At 46.0% G+C, this 26,807-nt stretch overlaps 1 protein-coding gene across 3 annotated transcripts in view; it reads left to right on the top strand.

The window, feature by feature from the left end:
• Positions 1 to 26,807, top strand: part of LOC146066162 (melanopsin-B-like) — a 180,920-nt gene that overhangs the window by 143,402 nt on the left and 10,711 nt on the right. For all 3 annotated transcript variants that reach the window (XM_083179099.1, XM_083179098.1, XM_083179097.1), the window contains one exon: positions 9,375 to 9,503. In XM_083179099.1, coding sequence (XP_083035225.1) covers positions 9,375 to 9,503 — 129 coding nt within the window. The remainder of the gene's footprint in view (positions 1 to 9,374; positions 9,504 to 26,807) is intronic.

Below are 26,807 nucleotides of genomic sequence, written 5' to 3'. Positions count from 1 at the left end.
GGACCTTCCACACTCCTTCAGCATGGAAAGAGTGGAATCCCAAGGGTGGGAGGGAGGAGGGAGTCTGCAAGGTATAACTAAGACTTCTCCCTATAGTCAGTGTCACTACCTGGGGGTCAAGCAAGCAGGCTGTAGGCGACGAGAGATTTCTTGTGGAGGACCCCCCCACTTCAGGATTGTAGGATACGGTTCTGTCATTTTTCTCTTTTTATTTTATTTCTGAAATTGCATTCAAAACTTGTGTGTACTTTTAAAATCATTGTAATGTCTTGTAAGCATTTTGTTTAAAGCTCTGTAGTATTTCTAGGAATAAATAATACATATTCCCAGTTCTGGTTCTGTGTTCCTAAGACTCATTAGCCTCAGGAGAGAAAGGCTGGAAAACGTTACCATTGTTATCTTGTATTGTGTGGTCAGGGGCGAGCCAAGCCGCCCCTTGCGCAGTTTCAGGCGCTAAAATCAGGTTTTGGCTGGTGGCAGTGTACCTCAAGGAAAGGACCCGAGTGTCCTGAGTGAACCCCAGTCACGGCCGGCGCTGCTCAGATTGACGTATCGGAGCAGGCGACCGGTGGTACCGTGACAGAGGGATAGAATAAGAAGGGAAAGGATAGGAAGAAACTACACAGAATAGTAGAAGAATAATAAGTAAAAGCACTTAGCCTAGTCAGACACCGAAGGACAGCAGTCTCCAGGGAATCCAAAAAATGGCAAGAGGAATAATTTACCTCAGCCAGCCCTTATTTTAACTCCTAACTCCTCCCCCTCACTCTACTCCTACTGGCTAGTTGAAATAACTGCACCCAATCACCATCCCTGACTAAAACACCAATCCCCAAGAGGCTAACAATTACTTCATACAAAACAGGGTGCTTATCTCCTCTCAAGCTTAGGTAAGCTTTCGCTCCTATTTAATTTATTTACTGAGCAGATTCCAATTCGTTATTACAAATCAGACAGACCAGACAAACAGTATTCCCCCATACTGTATGTGTGATTAACCCTTTGAGCGCTAAGTGAATTTGCCAAATAAGTGTGAAAATTACTAAGCAACATTCTCACCATAATGACCTGTAATGTTTACTATACAGTATATAGGAACTATCATTTTTTTAACACATTTTTTTAATTTGAATTTATATAACAAATATGAGCATTGCTGGCATTTTAGTGGATATTTTGTACATCGCTCACATAGATGTTGGCTCTCGCTACATTTCTTGTTATCCCCATAATCATCTATGTAATATGATGTATAGCCTTACTACATATCATAATATGAGTTAAAATTAGTAAACATCTCTTTACACCAACATACAGGTTGTATTTTTGTATTGAAATACAGTAGGACTGAATCTCAATGTTTGTGCCATTAGAGGTGTCATTGTATAAAAACTATGTCCATATTTCATTCCTGAGACACTGTTCTAATGTCCTGCTATCACAACACTTTAATTGTTGTGGTTACAGTAGATACTGTTTCCCAGTGTATTGTTTCTACAGTATGTATTATTTCTGAGGACAGTGAGCAAATATTCATTAAATAGCATTGTTTTATAATGTTCAACCCGCTGGACTTTTTTTTTATTGGTCATGAGCTTGATGATGTTGTAAAGGTCTATGACATTAATTTCATGGGTCTGTGATTTATTCACATACTGTAAATGTATAATTGCATAGGGTCAGGTCAGATTGACCTGACCCTATGCTTAATGAGTCTCTCATTAGCTTATTGTTATCATGTGTTCATTAGCATTTCATCACTACAGCAATGGGATTATGCTGTTTGCATAATAGAATGTACAATTTTCAATGTAATGCAATGCACCGGAGCGCCCCAGGCGGGGGGGCACCTGGAGCTCACCCGCCTCGGTGCTGGCCGCTCACCCGCTCCATGCCACCGCCGCATCGCAATCCGCCCCCCTGTGCGCGTGCGTCCGACACAAGTGGGGGTGATGAGATGTGGCCGCCATGGTTGCTACATAGGGGGTGGTAGAGGAGGCTTGGGTAGGTTTGCAGCCTGGCGTGATGCGCCTCTGTAAGGGGCCACGGGGGGGGGGGGGTGGGAGTTGGGATGGCGGGTGGATGGGCAGGGGTGATGCGGCGGCCGCCGTGTTGTTGGGAGTGGGGGGAAGAGGAGTGACAGCTACTCGCCTCCATCCAGCGGGGTCCTGGCTCCCAACTACCACCTCCAGTGGCTGATACCCTAGGCAAATGCCTAGAGCTGCCTAGTGGTGCCGCCGGCCCTGACAACCATTAGCTAGTTTGCCCCCCAAATCTCCAACCACATGACCACTTACAATAGCTGAAATACAGCAAAGTTCCTGGTAAGCTCTTTTATGGGCCACTTTGTTGGCAATGGATACACTTCCTGTTACTTCTACCTCATCTAAATAGGTCATTAAAAATTTGGCCATACAGTATGTTATCTGTGTCAGTAAAAAAAAACTATAAATGGTCAATTTGCGATTGTACATTAATCTTTTGAATCAATGTGGAATCATCATGGCTGCAGTTAAAGCCAATGGATCATAGTGAGTATTCTAACCCTAACCATCACCTTTGGCACCCTAACCGACCCCTAGTGCCTAACCCTAAACTTCAGTACTCAGTTTTGAGATCCATCTGCATTGTCAGAGTTGGGATTCTGCAGCCAGGATTGCAACCATCAGGATCCTGACTGTTGGAATCCTTAATCAATCCCCAGGTAATTATAGTATATCATTGTCTGCAATAAGATTTTTGGATTGATTATATTAAAACATAACGGCTCCAGAATAAATCCAAAGATTGTGATGCATCGGGCATGAAAATAAATACTGTAAAAATCAAAGATCAACAGTTTGATGCCCATCTACTGTATAATGATTATATATTTATATACTGTCTTGGTTTACTGGGCTAGATGCATATACATTGAGTGCAGTAAGTAGTTAAACAACCTGTAATCTGGCACTTGGTCAGACAATTATAATTGGATTAAAAATTTAAATATCTTAGTTCCCTTGCTGTGGTCTTTAAAAGGATTGCTCACTCCATTAAATAACCAACATATAAAGACTGTGCCATGGAAACCAACATTTATATTTATCACAAATACATTTGTTAATATAATGGCAACAAATCTGGGCAGTGAGATCACATAAAAATAAACCCACAAAAAAAATATACAATAAATATACAGAAAACTCCTATTTTCATTGGGAAAAGCACCAGCAGATAGCTGCACCACATGGATAAGCACCAGCAACTGAGGGACATGAGTGAGCAAGCAAGTTTATTGACCAATAGAGGTACTATAAACACCATACCTCCCAACATTTTAATAGTGAAAGCTGGACCTGGATGTGTCTTCCCTGAGGAGGGGGTGGGGCCAAGGGCCATGTGGGTGTGGCCTCAGGTAGAGGGGGAATAGCCTTGTTCCACAATCTCCGTTTTTAGCATTTTCAGGGTGTGCCCAGTGCTCTCCTAGCGACTGGGCAGCCCCCGGCTCGCTCTTTCCCCTGGGACATTGCCACCCATGGGAGGGACAGCATCCAAATAGTGGGACTGTCTCACTTTAATTGGGACAATTGGGAGGTATGAAATACTGTCTGACCAGACACTGCTCTGCTCCAAAAATTATTGCTTGTCCATACTGTCAACATTTCCTAAGGTGCCCACTCAGTTAGATGTGCGTTCAATGGGTTTTGGACTGGATCACATCGCAACAACACATGGGACTGTGTGAACTTAATAATCTCTATAAGGTGACAACCTTTTTTATTACAATAAAAAGGGGGACACAAATAAATTGAAGAAAAAAAATATTGTAAATAATAGAAACAAGAAGAAATCCGAAATAGACTAGCAGGGTGTACAGTGGCAGAACCAGCGACTCGTAGGCCCAAGTGCAAGCAGATGCTTTGGGCCCCCAGCAACCCTTACCTCACAACTGCTAATTCACAGCAGGAGGGACATCAACACGTGGTGTCGGCATGCACCTGAAATTTGGGGTCTTGGCCTGGCAGCAAGGGGGCCATGGCCTACAGACCCAGTCAGTGAAAAATAAAAGTCAACCCCATTTTGTACATCCCCATTTAAAACATTTTTACACATATCAGTACTGACATCTCCCCCCCCCCCCCTCTCCATTCTCTGCTGCCCCCAGCTCCATTATGTTCACTGTGCCCTGAGCTGTCTCTTTTCTCCTCCTCCTCCGAGACAGGGCCTGGGCTGGGCATGATGCACAGCTAGCTGGAGTCTGGACTCAGGTGCTGCTGCTGTGGGCGGGCGGGTGTGTGCAGCAGCTCCCTCGTGGCTACTATATTATGGTGGGAGTGGTATGTTTCTCCGACAGTCGGGATCCTGACAGTCATTATCCCGACATCAGGATCCCGACTGCCCGGACTCAGACAGCGTGGCCAGAGCAACAAAGCCCCTTGCGGGCTGCTACGCGAGGCACCTATTCTATTCTCCCTCTATGGGGGTCGTGGACCCCCACGAGGGAAAATAGCCAACGGCCGTCTGTGTTTTAACAGTCGGGATCCCGACGTCGGGTTAATGACTGTCGGGATCCCGACTGGCACCCATTATGGTTGCATAAAGTGCTTCTGCACATATGCATAAGCTACTATTTGAGAAAGGAACAGCACTGCACAATCAGAGGTGTTGGATTGCCAAAGCCGCCACCGCAGAAATGTTATTAAAGGTAATAAAGGAGGACAGAACTTACACAAGGAGGACAGTTGGTCACCTCAATATCTAGTAGGACATTCTTACTAATAATATTACATTTTGGACAGTACAGGAACTAATAAACATTGGGACATTCATTAATACAGTAATGTCATACATTTCTGGACAGAACAGAAATATCTCTCTGTCAGATATATATTAGCCAACGACTATTTTAGTGTATATTTTATTTGTGGGTTTATTTTTATGTGATCTCACTGGCCAATGATTTTTGCTATTATTTTTTTACGTTTATTTGTGATAAAATATAGATTTTGGTTTCCCTAGTGCAGTCTTTATATGTAACTCGGTAAGTAGTTAGAAAGTTTATTGTTCGCTGGCCTTTTCAATGCTAGAATTCTTTCCCTAAGTGCTTTTCCAACAGAGAATGCACAATCATGTCTGAATCTACACCACACTTTGACTTGTTGAAAGCCTGGCACTTACTGTAAAGTCTTTCTTATCATCACATTAGAATGTAACCATTTATCTACAATTTCTAAGCAATATGTACTACTACATACCTATAAGAAATAGATGTGACGGGTTCTTATTGTGATAATTTGCGTGTCTATTGTTCCCCACATTCAATCTGTCTCCAAATCATGTAACATGCATCTAAAAAACATATCCAAAATATGACCCTATCTCACACAAGGCACTACTAAATCTCTTATCCATGCACTCATTATATCCTGCATTGACTATTGCAATAGTCTCCTTAATGATCTTCCCAAGAACAGACTCTCACCACTGCAATCCATTTTAAATGCTGCTGCTAGGCTGATCTTCCTAGCAAGACGCTCATCCTCTGCTGATCCGCTCTGCCAATCCCTCCATTGGTTGCCTGTATTTTACTGTATTCAATATAAAATACTTCTACTAGCATATAAAGCTATTAACCATACTGCACCGGGGTGTATGGCCTGGACGTGAAGGGAGTAGGCAGCAGAGTTACTGAGCTCCGTCCATAAATCTTGCTAAATTATCCTGAACTGCTGCTGCCGAAGCCCCTGGCCTCTGCAACGGGTGTGGAATATCCCACTTACCGCCCTGCTTCTCTGCTGATATAGGTACATCTCAGTGCCGGGCCGGAGGGACCAATGGCTGTGGCCTGCATCCACGCCAAGCCCCGGGTGTTGCCGAACATCTGTTCTGCTCATCTGCCGAGGTCCTCCTCCTCCGACGCTTCCTTCCCGAGTGCTGCAACAGGCGGGAGTACAGGTGCTGGGAGCCGGGCACTCTCTGTGATTTGAACAGTGTGAGCGGGGAGCGCTCCCATCTGGGTCGTTACCGCGATCTGCACGAAGAGGGCTGGCACCATCTTGCCCGCGTGTCTCCTGGGCTGTGGCGCCTGCCTCCACTTACTTCTATCTTCTTGGGACCGGCTTAGACTGCTGGCTTGTACCTGGTATTGGCATTCTGGATCCTCTACAATTCATCTGTGGCTGCGTGCCGAGGCTGTATGGCGTCTCCTGGTGTCAACATGGAAGGCGGTACTGGGACTAGACACCATATCCTCTAACTAGATGCCTGTCCAGGTGCATTTAGTCAATATACTTGTTCTTACTTGACATCTGCCTATTATACTCCCTGGATTATTCCTACTGTGCGACGAGGGTGTACAGCGGCTTGCAGTTGTCTTTCTGCTATATTACTGTGGCGTGTTAGCCATCCCTGTCCATTATTTTCTACGGCTATGCTATTACCGGTGCCTGTCCTTGTGTTTCCCTCCTATGTCCCTATAGTTACATAGTTACATAGTAGGTGAGGCTGAATAAAGACTTGCGTCCATCTAGTTCAACCTATGCTTATAGAAGCTTATCCCTTGTTGTATAGTATATTCTGATATTTATAAGACAGATTATGTTACTTATTCGTACCCATGGATGTTTTTAACCAATAAATGTTTATCCAACCTTATTTTAAATGAATTTATAGTGTCTGCCGACACACCTCTCCAGGAAGAGAGTTCCAAAGTTTGACTGCTCTGACTGTAAAGAATTTTTTTCTTCTAGGTGAACAAAATTTTTTTCTTCTACTCTAAACTGGTGCCCTCGTGTCCTAGATTCCTTTCTAGGAGAAAAAAGGGGGTTTGACATTTCATTATATTGGCCCCTAATATATTTATACATGTTGAGCATATCCCCCTTTAAACGTCTTTTCTCTAGTGTAAATAGTCCCAAATTGTTAAAAACTTTCCTCATAGCTTAAATTCTCCATTCCCCTAATAAGCTTTGTTGCTCTTCTTTGGATTTTTTCTAATTCTATGATGTTCTTTTTATAGTGCGGGGCCCAAAACTGCACTGCGTATTCGAGGTGTGGTCTAACCAATGATTTGTAAAGAGGCATAATTACTTTTGAGTCCCTAGTTTCCATGCCCCTTTTAATACATGCAAGAAATTTGTTGGCCTTTTTTGTTGCTATATTACATTGAGCACTACACCCCAGTTTGTTGTCTATTTGGACTCCTAGATCCTTTTTGAGTACTGATTTACCCAATTCATTACCGCTTAGGTTATAACTAGCACACTGGTTATGTCTCCCAAGGTGCATGACCTTGCATTTGTTCACATTGAACCTCATCTTCCACTTTTTTGCCCACTCATCTAGATTGTCAAGATCATTTTGAAGCGTGGTGACATCTTCTGATGATTTAATAACTATGCTCAGTTTTGTATCATCCGCAAAGATGGATACATTGCTGAGTAACCCCATCCCAATATCGTTAATAAAAATGTTAAACAAAATGAGCCCAAGAACCGAACCCTGTGGCACTCCACTTAGTACTGGTATCATATTTGATACGGCACTGTTCACGACCACTCTCTGTTCTCTATTACACAGCCATTTCCCTATCCATCTACAGATATTTGCCCCTAATCCCATGTCCTCCATTTTATTTATCAACCTCTTGTGTGGTACTGTGTCGAAGGCTTTAGCAAAATCTAGGAAAATCACATCTACAGCGTTTCTATTATCAAGGTTTTATTTTATATAGATTGTAAGCTTGCAGCAGGGCTCTCCTACCTCCAAGTCTGTCTGTTGTTACCCAGTTTGTTTCATCACTGTCTACAATTGTAAATGGAATCTGCTGCGCTATATTAGAAACTTTAAATAAATAAATAGTTTGCAAAGCAAAATCAAACTATCAGTTACACAGTATTAACCCCTCCCTCTCATGCACCTGAGTGGTATCACTAAAGTAATTGAGCATCTGCCACTATCCATAAGCCAGCTATGAGTTACACTAGTACTGCAGGACATTCTTTTTGATTAAAATTTATATTTATTTATAAATAAATACATTTATATATAAGTAATTAAAGTAGTGTTTTCAATACTTAAAAATGTAATCATCATTTTATCATCATTTGAGAACAAACAGATATAAATTAAATGTCTATCTTTCCATAAATGAAGAGATTGGTGTAACAAGCATCATGTTTTGAATGTGATGTATCCAGCGACTGATAGCATGCATAGTGGAATTTATTTACATAGTATGCATGAATATTTGCAATTAAAACTGCAAAGGACAGCTCTACTGCTAAGACATGACCTTTACAGTGCATGGACTTTTGGGATTATGTCTCAGGGTCCTTCTGCACATGCTTAGTCATTGGCCATGGGGGACACTGGAAGGGATTGTATCCCTCTTGGACAAGTCTGCTGTAACAAGGGCAAAGGGTTATATTTGGCAATGGCATCTATAGATGGCATTACCTGTCAGGAACAAGCTCTATAAAGTTTTGCTTTCCAAAAAAAATTTAATTTTCATAACTTTGACTGCATTTTTTAGGAAAGTGCTTCCTGTCCTACATCATCTCACCATTTCCAATTTGCTTTAAATGTGCCGAGTGTTTATAGTAAATATTGGAGGGCTACAGAATGCACTTTTGACTGTGGGCATTACTTTGTTTAAAAGAAAAATTCTGTGCATTTTTGCCACATTTTATATTGGGAGCAATGAACCCATTTTCTGTTGTGCTTACCAATGGTGTCCCTACCTTTGGAGGGATGGTAACTAGATCCAGGCACTTGGAATGGTGGCAGTCAGGATTCTGTTTGCTGGAATTTTGACCACTGTGATTCTAACCAGAACCCCCCTGAGGAGCCACCCGGTGTGGAAGGCAGAAGGACATGCCTTTAGCACATGCCTCAAATAAGGACATGACCTTATGGGTAGGGTGTGGCCTTATGAGCCGAACCTATTTTGATCACTCGGGGGTCCTAAAGATGCAAGCTGCCCCCTGGGGATCAGGCTGTGGTGAGTGCCAGCTCCTCCAGTGTTGTAGGAGCCAGATGTTGCATGAAATTTTACAGTGCAGCACACAGCTCCTGTTACTGACCAGTAATCGGCAGTTTGATGTAACTCCTCAGTGGGTAACACTCGGGTTCGGCCCGACCGCCCTTTGTGATGTCACAGGTGCTTACATTAATTATTAAGTGTTTTTATACATAGCACAGTACTTCAATGTGCCAATTTATTAACATTTAAGGTATTCAGTGCCATTATACTACACAGTGTTTTACAATGAACAATCCACATTGGTTGTAACTTTAAAACTGATACTGGAAAGTAATTTTATAAATGATGTGTAGACAAAAAAATTTAGCAAATGCAATTGTGACTGTGTCCAATGTTTATTTGCATGCAGATATTGAGTGATGTAGAGCAGATAGCCTGCTTACAAAGAAGCCATTCGTTCTCCTCAAGTCAAAAACGGGAACAGAAAGGAGCGATTCTTTTGAAGGCCTGGAGCTGCAATGCTTTACCTGAAGAAAAGGTACAGTACACAGAGAAGGCTTAACACTGGCTCATATAGCAAGCAAGGCCAGGTCAGGTCTACACATTTCATTATTTCTAAGTATGCTCTTTAAAGGATTTGTGCATAGTTTGAAGTAATACTTAAAATGTAAAATAGCATTCTAACAAATTAAAATGTCAATTAGATGTACTATTTTTTTTAGTGCTCGTTCATCTGTTTTTACTATGATATTCAAATAGTTTCTGTTGTATACTCACATTTTAACTTTGCTTTAGTCACTTAAGGGCGCATGCGCTCACCTGGTCAATCAGCATGACAATAGCTGCACTGTACAGTCAGCTACCCGATTTCATACAAAAGTACGAACGTGCCAACGTGTCATTAGGCTAGCTGGGTGAATGGCTGCAAGATGGGGTGCCATTGCTGGTGTTACAATGCAGCAGCGATAACAATCTGCAGCCTTTACCGGCCATTGAATTCATCCTGAGTGTTTGCGAATGTTAAGAGCCGATTCAGTTATAATAAAGAAAATGTATCTTTCCTGAATCAACAATAGTCCAAGCTCATGACAGGGTATTGTCTAATCGCTGTGCCCAACTATCCCCCCACAAATGACATAACTCTCTTGTTGGATAAAATTGGCCACAGCAGCCATCTTTATTGAACAATACAATTTTAAACAATAATCCAAAAACATTCCCACGGAAGGTGGTCCCCGAGGCCCTCAATAAATATATATCCACACCTCTAAGCACTTCCAGGAGCTCTTACCCCCAGCCAATAGCGATTGGCTCGAGGGCACCAATTGTACACACCCAGTGCTCATTAATTAACCTCACCCAGGGGAGTCCAGCCCCCTCATGGGGCCCTCCCCGCCGCATAATTAAGCCTCAATGCCACCAACCTCGAGGACCCCCCTCCGCACAGGCCACTGTGACAAAAAGACATCCTAGCAAATATTCTACCTAAACTATAAAAAATAGGGAAGGGTGGGTGGGAGCTGTTGAGAAAATCTCCCAGTGACCCCTATTTCCTGCCTGAACCCTGCTTATAAACCCCTCCAACACCCCGTTAAGCCCCTCCCCCTATGACCCTCTCCTTAAGCACTCCTCCTATGACTAACTGCTAGTCAGCTCCCTACAAACCCTGTCAGGGGAGCCTACCCCCAGGCTTTGCCTCCAGTCCGGCTCCTACATGACAGGGTATTGTCTAATCGCTGTGCCCAACTATCCCCCCACAAATGACATAACTCTCTTGTTGGATAAAATTGGCCACAGCAGCCATCTTTATTGAACAATACAATTTTAAACAATAATCCAAAAACATTCCCACGGAAGGTGGTCCCCGAGGCCCTCAATAAATATATATCCACACCTCTAAGCACTTCCAGGAGCTCTTACCCCCAGCCGATAGCGATTGGCTCGAGGGCACCAATTGTACACACCCAGTGCTCATTAATTAACCTCACCCAGGGGAGTCCAGCCCCCTCATGGGGCCCTCCCCGCCGCATAATTAAGCCTCAATGCCACCAACCTCGAGGACCCCCCTCCGCCACAAAGCACGAGGTTAAACCCTTAACCCCGTGCGCCCCCCCCACATCCGGAACGCTGTTTCTATTCCCTCTTGTAGTCCCAAAGACCAAACATCTATCCCCACAGCATTCAGGTGCACACCGTCACCTCTCCAAAATGCCCCGGCACCAGACTCAAGTTCCCTGTGCCTCACCACAACAGCCCCGTTCCTGGCCATAAAACGCCCAATCGCCCTGTTAACTTTAATCCGTGCCTTATTGAGCTTGTCAGCCGACCTCGCATCCCTCCAATAATGGCGTGGCACGATGTCTGACCAAACCGTGATTAAATCCGGAAACATTGCCCATAACCGTAGGAGATCAAACTTGATATCTCGTATCAACTCCCTAAATGGTCTGCTCCCAAGGTCATTCCCGCCTACATGCAGAACTAATATGTCGGGAACCCTATCGAGCCGAACAAAACGGTGAAATTCCTGCAGCACTCCACTCCATACCATACCGCGTTTTCCCAGACAGCGAACCACTGCCTCCTCTCTATCCAAACCCAGCTGGCGGCCGTTCGGTCTGACATCCGCCCGTAAAGCTCCCCAAAAGACATATGAATGTCCTAAAATCCAAATCAGGCACGGAGGCTGCCCTAAAACAGAAAAACACGGTCAACCTCAACAATCCCCTAAACGAACATAGGACCGAAAGCGAGACGATTCCCACCGCCCAATACGCTTAATCAACTCATCCCCAAATCCCATTCTAGCAGCCTCAGTTGCGGCCCCAATGCGGAAAGAGTGACCCGCGTATTCCTCCCCCTTGAGGCCCAACGTCCGCAGGACTGCTCTAAACACACTTGTGAACTGAAACCGTGATAAAAAGGATCCATTCGCATGCATCAGCAAAGGATCCCTTTCCCTGCCCACTCTGACCTCCTTAAATATCCTCAGCCGTGCCACCGGGCACATATCCGACCCTGGTACAGAGAAGAGAACTACCTTCTTCCCCCTCCCTAACTGATCCGTCTTAGACCTCCTCACCACTAGCTCCACCCTATCCGAGTATAAATCCACATCCTCTCCTAACAAACCTCCCGGCCTGGACACGCTTGGACTCACGAGCTCCCCAATCCGCAGTGCCCCGAAGAAGGCAAGCGAAAAAGCTACCCCAAACAACCTTTCCTCGAAATTGGAACTACAGACCTCCCCTAACTTCATGCCCATATTCTGTAACAACTGGAAAGACACCGGCCTTCTCTGATCCTGTACGACATGACCTCTCCTCCAACCTTTCAAAGCCTGCGCAATCAGGAAATTCTTAGTGACGTCAGGCCTGCCGCCTGCACGAAACCCAAAAGCCAAGCCCGCCATGCAGCGCGTGATTTTTGCCACTGACCAACCAATCTCCTTACAATGGCCAATATATAGCAAGACAGCCAACTCGTCATCATCCTCCTTCAGACCTACTACCTCACGCCATTCTAACCAGCTCCGCCATTCCTGATTGTATGCCGACCATGTATTCGGGGCCAAGGATTCCCTGATGAGCTGATCGACTACCCGTCCAGCAGAGCCCAGAGCCGACTCGGGAACCCGGTCCCCTCCCTGTCCGCCTCTGGTGCCAACTCCCGAAAACGCTCCCACTGTGAACGAGATAAAGCATCCGCAATGCCGTTAGAGACACCAGGAACGTGCCTAGCCACAACCCACAAATTCAAAGCCAGACATTCCAATACTAACTGCTGCAAAACAGTGACCACTGACGGTGAAGATGCCGACAATTGGTTAATAGCCATGACAACCCCCAAATTATCGCAGTGAAAACAAATCTTCCTATTGCGGAATAGCTCCCCCCAAACAACTACTGCTACCAAGATAGGAAACAACTCCAACAATGCCAAGTTTTTAACCATGCCTCTCTGCACCCAAGACTCCGGCCACCGGCCTACACACCAATGTCCCTGGCAATATGCCCCGAACCCACCACTCCCGGCCGCGTCTGTGAAAAGGTCTAGCTCAGTAGCGACGCATGTGTCTGACATCCACAAAGCTCTGCCGTTAAAAACTTCCAAAAAAGTTGCCCACACCCGCAAGTCCCCTTTCAACTCGCTACCTAATCTGACAAAATGATGAGGAAGAACCACCCCTGCTGTCGCTGCTGCCAGCCTCCTGCTGAAAATGCGGCCCATAGGCATAATGCGACACGCAAAATTCAATTTGCCCAGCAAGGATTGCAATTCCCGCAATCTAATCTTCTTCAACAGCAATGCCCTCCCTACCTCGGCCTTCAAACCCAGCAATTTCTCCTCGGGCAAGCGGCACTCCATATTCTCGGTATCAATGACAATACCCAAAAAACTGATCACAGTCGCAGGGCCCTCCGTCTTACCTGGAGCAAGCGGGACCCCAAAGTCTGCCGACACCCTTTCAACAGTCCTCAACAATAAGTCACATACTCCGGTCCCCCCAGGACCAATACATAAGAAGTCATCTAGGTAATGAATAACTGAACTACACCCAGAGACATCCTTAACCACCCACTCCAAAAAAGAACTAAAGGCCTCAAAATAAGCACATGACAAAGAACAACCCATCGGTAAACAACGATCAACAAAAAATTCCCCGTCCCAACAACAACCCAACAAACGCAAACTGGTTGGGTGAACCGGCAGCAAACGGAATGCCGATTCAATATCAGTCTTTGCCAATCTGGCCCCTTTCCCAAACCGCTTCACCCACTGAACAGCCGCGTCAAACGATGTATAAACCACCGAGCAGATGTCAGGGTCAATGCCATCCTTGACCGACGCCCCTTTTGGAAAAGATAAATGGTGTATAAGACGAAACTTGTTCGCCTCCTTTTTTGGCACCACCCCCAATGGAGAGACTATCAAATCTGGCCATGGTGCCGACCCAAAAGGTCCAGCCATACGACCCAGCTGCACCTCCTTACGCAGTTTGTCCTGCACCACCTCTGGATGCTCCCTTGCAGACTTCAAATTCCTCCTCAAGCCCCCTGAAACCTGCACGTCGGAAGGTATCTTAAAACCTTCCCTAAACCCCTCCTCCAACAACACGGCTGTCTGCTGGTCAGGATACCTACGCAGATACCCCAGCATCCTTTCCAGCCGAACCGGTGTCTCCCCCTTTTGAATTACCGTCCCGTGACTTCCCTCTGAAGCATTTATTTGCACCATGGGTCCCTCCACACGAGGAACATTCATGTTTAAATTTGCATTTTGCCCCAAAACGACATGACCCGTCATTAAAGGCAAAGCAGAGTCCCTTCTGCATGGCCGTCCCATTTGTGGCCTCCCTCGGCCCCCCCCCGTCCCCACGAAAGGGCTGCCCACTTTTTGTGGGGGCCGTCACCTTTAACCATAAAGCAATATCCTTATGGTCCCAACGTATGTTAGGGCGAACAGCCTTCCTCTGCCTAAACTGCTCATCGTACCTGAGCCAAGCCAAGCCCCCATACACACGGTATGCCTCTCCTATCGCATCCATGTAACAAAACAAGCCTGAACAATTGTCAGGCGCCTTCTCCCCAATCACACTAGCTAAAATAGCAAATGCTTGGAGCCAGTTCGTGAATGACCGCGGTATCAGCCGGTACCGCCGCCGTTCCTCCTCCTCCTTCTTCTCCTCCTTACGGGGCCTATCTAGATTAAAACGCTCTAAAGGGAGCAATGAAAATATATCAACGTATTCCCCTTTCCAAATCTTCTCCCTCACCTCCTGCTTCAGGTGGGCCCCCAATGGCCCCTCAAAGCATACATACACCTCCCCTTTTGCAGTGTCACTGAGCCTTCCACTCTCCTCCTGCGTCCCAACACTACCCCCTTCTGCCCCTGCACTACTGCTATTTTGCTCACCGCCGGGTACCGGCACCCCGCTGCTCACCGGCACCCCACTGCTACCCGGCACCCCACTGCTAACCGGCACACTATTACTGACTGGCACACTAATGCTAGCTGGTGTGCCCGCATTCTGCGGCACCCATGCTGCCGCCGGGGACGGCCCCGCCCCCTGCCGCAAACCCACCAACCAATCTGCAAAACCACTCAATAATTCAGTAAAACCTCTACTCATTTCCCCTTGGAGGGCTAACCCTCCCCCCCCCTGACTCTGCGCTAAAGCATTAACAGACATAGAGACAGACTCACCAGGCTGCCTGGGGGCTGTGAACCCAGCAGCCGCAGGTCCAGTGTCCTGACGAACTCCAGCCAATGAGGAAGGACCAGGTATTTCTCCATCATCTGCTGACGCTGCCATCACTCTTCTCCTGACATCCCGACCCTCAGGTACAGCACCAGCCGGCGTGACCTCGTTGGAGGCGGAGCCAGCTGTGCGCCTCTCGCTCCGTGTACCAGGCCTGCGGTCCTCAGCCTGTACTTCTGCCCCCCTGGCACGACTCACCCCGCGCTGGGCAGCAGCATGCCCCGCATGCCCCACCGCACCAGGTCCAGTACCACGCAACGCCGGATCTTCTTGCACGTGGGGGGGATCCCCCCCGCGCGGAGGGTTCCGCCTGCTGGTTGGATTCCTCCCAGACCTGGTCCTGCGGGCGGAAGGTGCCCGGCCCACAGCCTGGCCTGGAGGGTCCCTAACGGGGCTCCGTGAACGGCGCTGAACCCTGGGGGACACAGATGGGCTAAAGCGCTCCGGAGGCCTAGACCTCCGAGGCCGTGCACCCGCTGGAGCAGCCTCTTGCGTTGCTGCTCCCAGTCCCCCCAGCAGACCTGACATCTGCTGCTGCAGCCACTCAGTCCCTCTGGTGCCAGCTGCCTCCCTGAGGGCAGCAAGCGCAGCGGATACCTCTGCATCAGCGTTGCCTGGGGAAGCCATGGGAGATGTCACACTGCTTAGCTGTTGAGAAAATCTCCCAGTGACCCCTATTTCCTGCCTGAACCCTGCTTATAAACCCCTCCAACACCCCGTTAAGCCCCTCCCCCTATGACCCTCTCCTTAAGCACTCCTCCTATGACTAACTGCTAGTCAGCTCCCTACAAACCCTGTCAGGGAAGCCTACCCCCAGGCTTTGCCTCCAGTCCGGCTCCTACATTATAAATTACCTTTGGAAACTTTTACATCAACAATATGAATATCTTAATTTCCAAGTGTTACAGTATAAGACATCATTTCAAGGTGTTCACTTGATTTAAATATACACTAACGTTCTACAGTTTGGGGTCACCCATACAAATTTCATGTTTTATATTTGCAAAATGAATAGAACATATAGTCAAGACACTGGCAAGGTTAGAAATAATGATTTTTATTTGATAATAATAATTTTGTCCTTCAAACTTCAAATAATACTCCTTTTGCAGCAATTACAGTATTGCATACCTTTGGAATTTTAAGAATATGAAAAAAGAAATAAAATAAGAGGTGCTAGTCTACTTTCAAAAAACGCTGCACACTAGTCCTACCCCTTTGCTCTACTACAAACTGCAGCTCCAAAAGACCAAAGTGCTGTTTCCCCGGGTAAACAATAGACAATAGCAAAAAAAAAATATATATATATATATATATATATATATATATATATATATATATATATATATATACACACACACACACACACACACACACACACACACTTCGGAGCACTGTTTGTGCAGAGCAAATTAAGTACTTTAAAAAAATGTACATAAACATTTATGATGAATATCATTAACATTTATTACATCAAGAATTATAGTAATGCCCTATTTAATGGGTGATACTTATTCACAATACTCTAATAAAAAAACACATGTAAAAAATAAATTCATATGAGCATATAAATCAACATAAAAAAATGTCTCTATTGAGCTGGTATTAGCAAGTCCATATGTAGTATTTTTCTTTGAATTCAATCGTTTTACACACATTTATTTTATTTATTTTGTGTAACAAGTGGACTTTAGATGTAATGTAGTATTAGACACATGCTCTGTGTGGCATGTAAGTGGTTCACGCTGCTGCCTCCGTTGGGCGTTTCACTGCAGCAGGACACACTGTACTCCATGTGGCTTGTGAGTGGTTCACGCCGCTGCCTCAATTGGGCATTTGGCTGCAGCATGACCTGGTTCTTGCATACCCTATGGTCAATCAATAAAGAGTGATTGATGAAGCAGCCAATGAATGGGGTGGGCTACGAAATGCGCAATACCACACTCAAACTGAACACCTGAGCAAGAATCAGAGAGCACAGCATGTCCTGCTGCCGAAAAACGCTTAACTGAGGCAGCGGTGTGAACAGCACACGCCCATGAAACGCTGACCAAGCAGGTGCACATGCACATAAAACTTTATGCGCATGTGCAGTGGAGCACAGGGATGCAAATGGACCAGAATAAGGTCCTAAATGTCAGTGCCACTTTACAAAACCTGCTGCTTCATGAATATTGCCCAAGGTCCAGGGATGTAACTAACATAGGTGCCGGAAGTGCAACTGCTATTGGGCTCAAAGCTGAGTGGATCTACCTTCCCAGTCATTTACTTGGGGGTTTATTCTAGTTCATTCTTTCTGACAAAATCCTATTTAGATGGACAAAACCATGTGCACTGCAGGGGGGCAGATGTAACATGTGCAGATAGAATTAGATTTGGGTGAGTTATTTTGTTTCTGTGCAGGAAAAATACTGACTGCTTTATTTTACACTGCAATATATATCTCACTTTGAAGAAAAACCCCACCCAAATCTAATTCTCTCTGCACAAGTTACATCTGCCCCACCCGCAGTGCACATGGTTTTGTCCATCTAAGAAGGATTTTGTCAGAAAGAATGAACTAGAATAACCCCCTTGGTTTAAATGCATTTCTCACTATAGGGTGGTACTTAGGGGCCCTTACAAATTTTTGGTATGGGGTTTCCAAATATCGAATTATTTCTCTGCATATGTCATTTGCATTTAAAATTGAGGTTATTGACTTTTCACAAGAATGCTGAAAGATTATCCCAGTGAATCTTTTGTCCTACATAAACCATGATTAGCTATCTGCGTTATTCCATTAATGGTAAATTAGTATTTATTTATATATTTATCTAAAAAGAAAACACACACACACATTATATATATATATATATATATATATATATATGGGATGCGGTCATTTGGTCTACTGCATTATGGTCGACAGTCATTAGGTCGAATCTATTAGGTCGACATGCTAAAAGGTCGACATGACTCTAGGTCGACATGGGAAAAGGTCGACATGATTCTAGTTCGAAAGGTCATTAGTTCGACAGGTCATTAGTTCGACAAGGTCATTAGTTCGACATTGTCTATGTCGACATTCACAAGGTCGACATGGAGTTTTTCACTGTTTTTTGAGCCAACATGTGCCGACAGGCGGTATTTCATGCCCTACCATCCACTAGGGCGTGGTGGGAGAATAAAATAGTGTGCCGAGCGTAGCGAGGCACCGTGCCCGACGCATAGCGAGCGCAGCGAGCGATGCGAGGGGATGCAGTGCACTTTAAACTGTGTCCATGTCGACTGTGTTGACATTCAGGTAAAAAAACAGTGAAAAACCCCATGTCGACCTTGTGAATGTCGACATAGACAATGTCGAACTAATGACCTTGTCGAACTAATGACCTGTCGAACTAATGACCTTTCGACCTAGAATCATGTCGACCTTTTCCCATGTCGACCTAGAATCATGTCGACCTTTAAGCATGTCGACCTAATGACTTTCTACCATAATGCAATAGACCTGTATATCTAGAAAAATAAATTAGAGCGCTCCATAGTGTATATCTAGAAAAATAAATTAGAGCGCTCCATAGTGCAGTATATCAAAGACATTTATTTTGTAAAAAGCAATTTTAGCCTTGCATAAAAACAAGCGGTTATAACGTACCGCAACAGGCGGTTCAACAACCGCTGGACAACAGCATATACAGTGATCTCACACACTGAGCAGTAGGAGCGGTTACACTCATCAGACGCTTGCTTGCATCAAGTAGGTAGGGACAAGGACTCCAACGCCACGCCACGCTCCAAAGCGTTTCGTAGTCACGTACTTCACTACGTGACTACGAAACGCGTTGGAGCGTGGCCTGGCGTTGGAGTCCTTGTCCCTACCTACTTGATGCAAGCAAGCGTCTGATGAGTGTAACCGCTCCTACTGCTCAGTGTGTGAGATCACTGTATATGCTGTTGTCCAGCGGTTGTTGAACCGCCTGTTGCGGTACGTTATAACCGCTTGTTTTTATGCAAGGCTAAAATTGCTTTTTACAAAATAAATGTCTTTGATATACTGCACTATGGAGCGCTCTAATTTATTTTTCTAGAAATCCCACACCTGTGAATTCAGGTGATTTGGAGCTGCCGGGCTAAATTGAAAAGACCCAGAGTGCTTATTGAAATTGGCTGAGACGGATTATCTCCCGTTGTGTGTGCACAAGTCACACTATTTCTACCTGGTCTCTAAGGTTTTGTTTTTGCACACTTATATTTTCTTTATATATATATATATATATATATATATATATATATATATATATATATAAATCCAGGAGATCCACACACAGTGGTGTAGAAGCAGAGCACTCGCCACAATCACAAATCAGCCTTGTGATAAAAGCAAAGAAGTTTTTAATCCAAACGAGTCAACATCGTTATTAGCAACTGAGAAGTATATAAGCCCCGACGTTTCGGTCCCAACATGGACCTTTATCAAGGAGCCTAGAATATACAGACAATACATCAGATATTTACATGGACTGCATATCTAGCTGAAAATGAAGAACATGCAGAAATACATGAAAGTAAAGCATAGTTACGTTTTTCAAATAGAAGTCACATAATCAACGGAGCAGGAACAGCCTGGGTACAGACAGGGTCAGCCAGCTGATCTGACTGCCCTCTGGTCCGGCTATTTATACCTTAAGTTAAGGGGATGCAGCTGCGCAGCGCCACAGACCGGAGTCAGTGTAGCGCTATAGGACTTCCGGTATCACCGGAAGTGCGTCGGCCGGAAGAGGCCTGTGGAGCGCAAGGCTGGAACGCACACGCTTCCGGGTTTCCCGGAGCTGTGCGCAATATAGGAGATATAAACTGTTCAGAAGCACGGAAACATTTTAAATCACACTGACGGCAATCCTAGCATATAAGTAGCGGGGTAAATAGGATAATCTAGCCGTGCATATGTTGTAATTAACAAGGTATTAGCCGGGTCATTTTAACTATAGAGACCAGTGTGCAGGGACGGGTAGGGAAGAGGTGTAGGGACCGCTGAGTGCATCATATTAAGACCTGGAGGGGCGGAGCTGCGCACTCCTAGGTTGGAGAGTGATGGACCCATAGTGACAGCTAGGGATGCTAAGTGCCCACTATTGTGTCATTGGGCTGTGGTAAAGTTCCCATGGTGGAATTTAGGGGGAGTGATAACCTGATACCAGAGGTGCATAGGTTGGGGTATTAATGTTAAATAGGGAGGAGTGTTGTAGGAGTGAAGTGGATGATATGGGGTTGAGGTAGAGGATAAAGGCAAAGAGAGATACAACAAGGGGGGGGGGAGAAGAAGAAAAAGGGGGGGGGAAGGGGAAGGGGGAAGGGGGGAAAAGGAAAAAAGGGGGGGGGGAAAAGGGGGGAGGGGGGGGGGTTGGGAGGGGTGGTGGGGTGGTGTGTTGGTGCGGGTTTTTTTAGGGTGGGGGTGTTAAGTGGGGGGTGGGGAGGGGGGTGGGGTGGGGGGGTGTGGGTTTGTTGGGAGATAAAGGGGAGAATGGGAAAAAAGGGAAAATGGGAAAACAATGTATGCAGACAAATAAATATGTATAAAATACAGAAAAAACTAAAAAACATATATAGAATAAACTAAACATGTGGAGAACATCCAGACATATTATAGGAGTGCAATAAGAATATGGGTTATCTCAAAAAAATGGAAAGGGGGTTATTTTCATTGAGTCCTTTTGGGGCAAGAGTGTCCAATCTGTAGATCCATCGGCTCTCAAGTTTCTTTAGAGCTAGCCCACGGTCACCACCGCGAGGAGGTGGGGGTACCCAGTCAATGATGCGACAGCGAAGGCTCGAGTTCTGGTGACCTGCCGCTAGAAAGTGGCGAGGAACGGGTAGTTCAGCTTTTTTCGTTTCCAGGCTGCCCTAATCGAGTTGCGGTGATTAGCCATCCTTTCTCGGAACTTTCTTGAAGTCATCCCGATATAGCAAGGCCACAAGGGCAGTGGAGAAGGTACACAACATGGTCCATTTGACAGTGCAGGCGATACTTGATCTTGATCTGTCTGCCTGTGTGTGGGTGTGGAAATGTCGGGCCAGGGATGAGGCTATTGCAGGTGGTGCAACCTGCGCAGCGGAAGCAGCCGGGTCGTTTTAGAGTAGAGCCAAGTAGTATTTGATTCTATCTGTGGGCTTGTTGTTGGTCTCATGAGTAGTTCCTTTAGGTTAGGACCTTTCTTGTATGCTACCATAGGGGGGCCCAAAGTTATGCATTTTCAGGTTTTGGTCAGATGCCAGGATAGGCCAGTGTTTTCTTATGCTTGTCTGTACTTGGAGGAAGCATGGTCAAATTTATTGACGAAACCATTCGCTCTGGTTTGGGGTTTGAGTCTCAGTCGGGGGTTGTTCATTTTGTTCCTTGCCTTAGTCAGGCAGCGCTTTAGGTTGTTTCTGAGTATCCCCGCTGTTTAAAACGGTCGGTCATCTCAACCAGTTGAGTTTCCATAGTGGTATTGGACGTGTTGTTACGCATAACTCGCATTAAACTGGGAGATTGGAAGATGTTCTTTAAGCGTTGGTGGGTGTTGGCTGGATGTGAGGAGGAGGGTGTTTCTGTCCGTGGCCTTACGATACAGGCTGGTTTGGAGTTCTCCATCCCTTGATATGGACCGTGATGTCCAGAAAGTTAATTGAGTCCTTTTCGATGAGGTGTGTGAATTTGATTGGATGGTCCTTAGCATTGAGGTGGTTGACCATTTCAGAGAATTCATCAGGTGAGCCTGCCCAGATCAGAAAGACATCATCTATATATCTTCTATAGAATTTGATCTTCTCATAGTATTGGGGTAATATGTATCTATGCTCGTAGTCAAGCATGTAGGTACACGCGTAGGAAGGCGCCAGGTTCGACCCCATCGCGGTCCCGGACACCTGTACGAAGTACTTCTTCTGGTACATGAAGTGGTTGTGGTAGAGGATGGTTTCGGCCAGTTCCGTCAGGAAGTCGGTTGGAGGTGTTAGTATCGGACGTGTGTCCAGTCTGGACCTTAGGGCACGGAGGCCGTCAGAATGTGGGATCACGGTATAAAGGGAGTTCACATCCATTGTGGCGAGGAGTACATGTTGAGAGGAGATGTCGACCGTTTTTAATTGGTCGATAAAGTCAGATGTGTCTCTGATGTAGGTGTCACTCGAGGTGACAAGTGGTGGAGGTAGTTGTCCACAAAGATAGCCAGCGGTTGTAATAGAGATCCTCGGGCCGAGATGATGGGCCTCCCGGGAGGGTGAGAGTGCGACTTATGGACTTTCGGCAAGGTGTATATAATGGGACATACTGGGTAATCTACCGTCAGGTAGTCAAATGTGTCCTTGGTGATGTAGTTGGATGTCAGCCCTTTTAGAATGATTTTGTCAACGACCCGTTTAAATTCGGGTATGGGGTTGTGAGGTACAGGTTTATACGTATTACTGTCCTCTAACTGTCGGATCACTTCTGAGTGATAGTCTGACCAGTTTGGGACTACCACACCTCCCCCTTTGTCAGCCGGTCTTATTACCAGGTTGGGGTCCCCTTTCAATTCTTTCAATGCCTCTCGTTCCGTCCTGGTGAGGTTGTCGTACCTGGGTTTTGATGGTGCCTGTTGGGCATCCCTTTCTACCAGTCTCGTGAAGGTCTTTATACTGGCGTTGGTGGATAAGGGGTCGAACGTCGAGGGTTTATGGAATTTAGATCTGGGGGTTTCGGATTCTGCTGTCAGCAAATTGTTCTTGTAACCGTAATTTACGTCCAAATTTATAAATATCAACCGTGGTATCAAAACCGTCATGGGGGTGGGTGGGTACAAAGGAAAGTCCTTTGGACAGTAGGGATGTCATTGCCGGTGTCAGTTCGTGATCAGACAGGTTGAAGACTAGTTCTGAACCTGCTTGCGGATCCGTTTGCCTGAGACGACCGCAGCGGGGGTGTGGGCGCCTCCCCTTCCTCTTGGGGGTTTTCCGGTTTGATGGAGCTGCTGGGGCCTGCGTCTAAAAAATCAGACTGGGATTCTGATTGTTCGTTTTCTGATGCTGAGGTGGGAGGACCCAGTGTTGAACTGATAAGGGTTTCTTTGCCGTCTCTGGCGAAAGGGCGCTGAGAGCGGGCAGGGCCTGAGTCACCCACCAACCACCTGTAGACGGTATGGTTTTTGTAGTCGGATGTGACCACCGCGAGCTTGTTGCGTTTGAAAGAGATAAGGTCTTGTTTTATAGGCTTCAATTTGGGTTTTAATTTTATCAATAAAGTTACTATTTTTATCGGTTTTAATGGTGGCCAGATGGGCTGTGCTGAATTCGTCTATGTCCAGTTTTACTTTTTTCAGTTCAGCTCCTACCTCCCTCGACCACGAGCAACATTAGGTCGAAGGAGCATTTATTAAGGACCCCACACCAGCGGCTGCAAAATGTGGGGTTCCGTCTGCCGATGGTGGGGACGTTGGCGATTCTAAACCCCCTGGGGATACATTTTTTTCTATAGTATTCTGATAGAAAATGTCCGTGGAGTGACAGGTCTACCTCGCGTTTTTGATCTTTAGGAGTCTTTGGTAGAGGTCGGTGGGTGACTCAGGTGGGTAGTGAGTCAAAGTCAGAGAGATCAAATAGGACTTTGTCGGCGTCGTCATCGGTCAAAGAGACTATGCCATGCTCGGCCTGTAAGAGTAAAACGTCATCCAAAAAACCCCCTGTGGCCATATTGGTCAGGGATAGGCGTGGGAGGGTATAACTAAACACAAATATAAGCACTGTATACAAAGTAAGGTGGGGGAGGGGAGGGGAAACTACTGGTCAGTATAGTAGTGGGCAGTAGTTCAGGGTGCTGACTCCTGGTCTAAACGTACCAGGTTTTAAATGTGGGTGTCAGGTCAGGAGGTCAAAGCCTCATAATCTAGAAACAGAGAAAGACCGCACTCTCACCCAAATATAGACAACGGTGGGGTGCCCAGCAAAAGGTACATGCAATCGCATGCCCCTTAATACAAATCCAGGAGATCCACACACAGTGGTGTAGAAGCAGAGCACTCGCCACAATCACAAATCAGCCTTGTGATAAAAGCAAAGAAGTTTTTAATCCAAACGAGTCAACATCGTTATTAGCACTGAGAAGTATATAAGCCCAGACGTTTCGGTCCCAACATGGACCTTTATCAAGGAGCCTAGAATATACAGACAATACATCAGATATTTACATGACTGCATATCTAGCTGAAAATGAAGAACATGCAGAAATACATGAAAGTAAAGCATAGTTACGTTTTTCAAATAGAAGTCACATAATCAACGGAGCAGGAACAGCCTGGGTACAGACAGGGTCAGCCAGCTGATCTGACTGCCCTCTGGTCCGGCTATTTATACCTTAAGTTAAGGGGATGCAGCTGCGCAGCGCCACAGACCGGAGTCAGTGTAGCGCTATAGGACTTCCGGTATCACCGGAAGTGCGTCGGCCGGAAGAGGCCTGTGGAGCGCAAGGCTGGAACGCACACGCTTCCGGGTTTCCCGGAGCTGTGCGCAATATAGGAGATATAAACTGTTCAGAAGCACGGAAACATTTAAATCACACTGACGGCAATCCTAGCATATAAGTAGCGGGGGTAAATAGGATAATCTAGCCGTGCATATGTTGTAATTAACAAGGTATTAGCCGGGTCATTTTAACTATAGAGACCAGTGTGCAGGGACGGGTAGGGAAGAGGTGTAGGGACCGCTGAGTGCATCATATTAAGACCTGGAGGGGCGGAGCTGCGCACTCCTAGGTTGGAGAGTGATGGACCCATAGTGACAGCTAGGGATGCTAAGTGCCCACTATTGTGTCATTGGGCTGTGGTAAAGTTCCCATGGTGGAATTTAGGGGGAGTGATAACCTGATACCAGAGGTGCATAGGTTGGGGTATTAATGTTAAATAGGGAGGAGTGTTGTAGGAGTGAAGTGGATGATATGGGGTTGAGGTAGAGGATAAAGGCAAAGAGAGATACAACAAGGGGGGGGGGGGGGAGAAGAAGAAAAAGGGGGGGGGAAGGGGAAGGGGGAAGGGGGGAAAAGGAAAAAGGGGGGAAAAAAAAAGGGGGGGAGGGGGGGGGGGTTGGGGAGGGGTTGGTGGGGTGGGTGTTGGTGCGGGGTTTTTTTAGGGTGGGGGTGTTAAGTGGGGGGTGGGGAGGGGGGTGGGGTGGGGGGTGGTGGGTTTGTTGGGAGATAAAGGGGAGAATGGGGAAAAAAAGGGGAAAATGGGGAAAACAATGTATGCAGACAAATAAATATGTATAAATACAGAAAAAACCTAAAAAAACATATATAGAATAAACTAAACATGTGGAGAACATCCAGACATATTATAGGAGTGCAATAAGAATATGGGTTATCTCAAAAAAATGGAAAGGGGGTTATTTTCATTGAGTCCTTTTGGGGCAAGAGTGTCCAATCTGTAGATCCATCGGCTCTCAAGTTTCTTTAGAGCTAGCCCACGGTCACCACCGCGAGGGAGGTGGGGGTACCCAGTCAATGATGCGACAGCGAAGGCTCGAGTTCTGGTGACCTGCCGCTAGGAAGTGGCGAGGAACGGGTAGTTCAGCTTTTTCGTTTCCAGGGCTGCCCTAATCGAGTTGCCTGACTAAGGCAAGAACAAAATGAACAACCCCCGACTGGAGACTCAAACCCCAAAACCAGAGCGAATGGTTTTCGTCAATAAATTTGACCATGCTTCCTCCAAGGTACAGACAAGCATAAGAAAACACTGGCCTATCCTGGCATCTGACCAAACCTGAAAATGCATAACTTTGGCCCCCCTATGGTAGCATACAAGAAAGTCCTAACCTAAAGGAACTACTCCATGAGACCAACAACAAGCCCACAGATAGAATCAAATACTACTTGGCTCTACTCTAAACGGACCCGGCTGCTTCCGCTGCGCAGGTTGCACCACCTGCAATAGCCTCATCCCTGGCCCGACATTTCCACACCCACACACAGGCAGACAGATCAAGATCAAGTATCGCCTGCACTGTCAAATGGACCATGTTGTGTACCTTCTCCACTGCCCTTGTGGCCTTGCCTATATCGGGATGACTTCAAGAAAGTTCCGAGAAAGGATGGCTAATCACCGCAACTCGATTTAGGGCAGCCCTGGAAACGAAAAAAGCTGAACTACCCGTTCCTCGCCACTTCCTAGCGGCAGGTCACCAGAACTCGAGCCTTCGCTGTCGCATCATTGACTGGGTACCCCCACCTCCTCGCGGTGGTGACCGTGGGCTAGCTCTAAAGAAACTTGAGAGCCGATGGATCTACAGATTGGACACTCTTGCCCCAAAAGGACTCAATGAAAATAACCCCCTTTCATTTTTTTGAGATAACCCATATTCTTATTGCACTCCTATAATATGTCTGGATGTTCTCCACATGTTTAGTTTATTCTATATATGTTTTTTAGGTTTTTTCTGTATTTATACATATTTATTTGTCTGCATACATTGTTTTCCCCATTTTCCCTTTTTTTTCCCCCATTCTCCCCTTTATCTCCCAACAAACCCACACCCCCCACCCCACCCCCTCCCACCCCCCACTTAACACCCCCACCCTAAAAAAAACCCGCACCA

The sequence above is a fragment of the Crinia signifera genome, chromosome 1 (genome assembly GCF_055691185.1).
Source record: "Crinia signifera chromosome 1, ASM5569118v1, whole genome shotgun sequence".
NCBI lineage: Eukaryota > Metazoa > Chordata > Amphibia > Anura > Myobatrachidae > Crinia > Crinia signifera.
The sequence above is the reverse complement of the archived record's forward strand: the minus strand, read 5'-3'. Positions and strand labels throughout refer to the sequence as shown.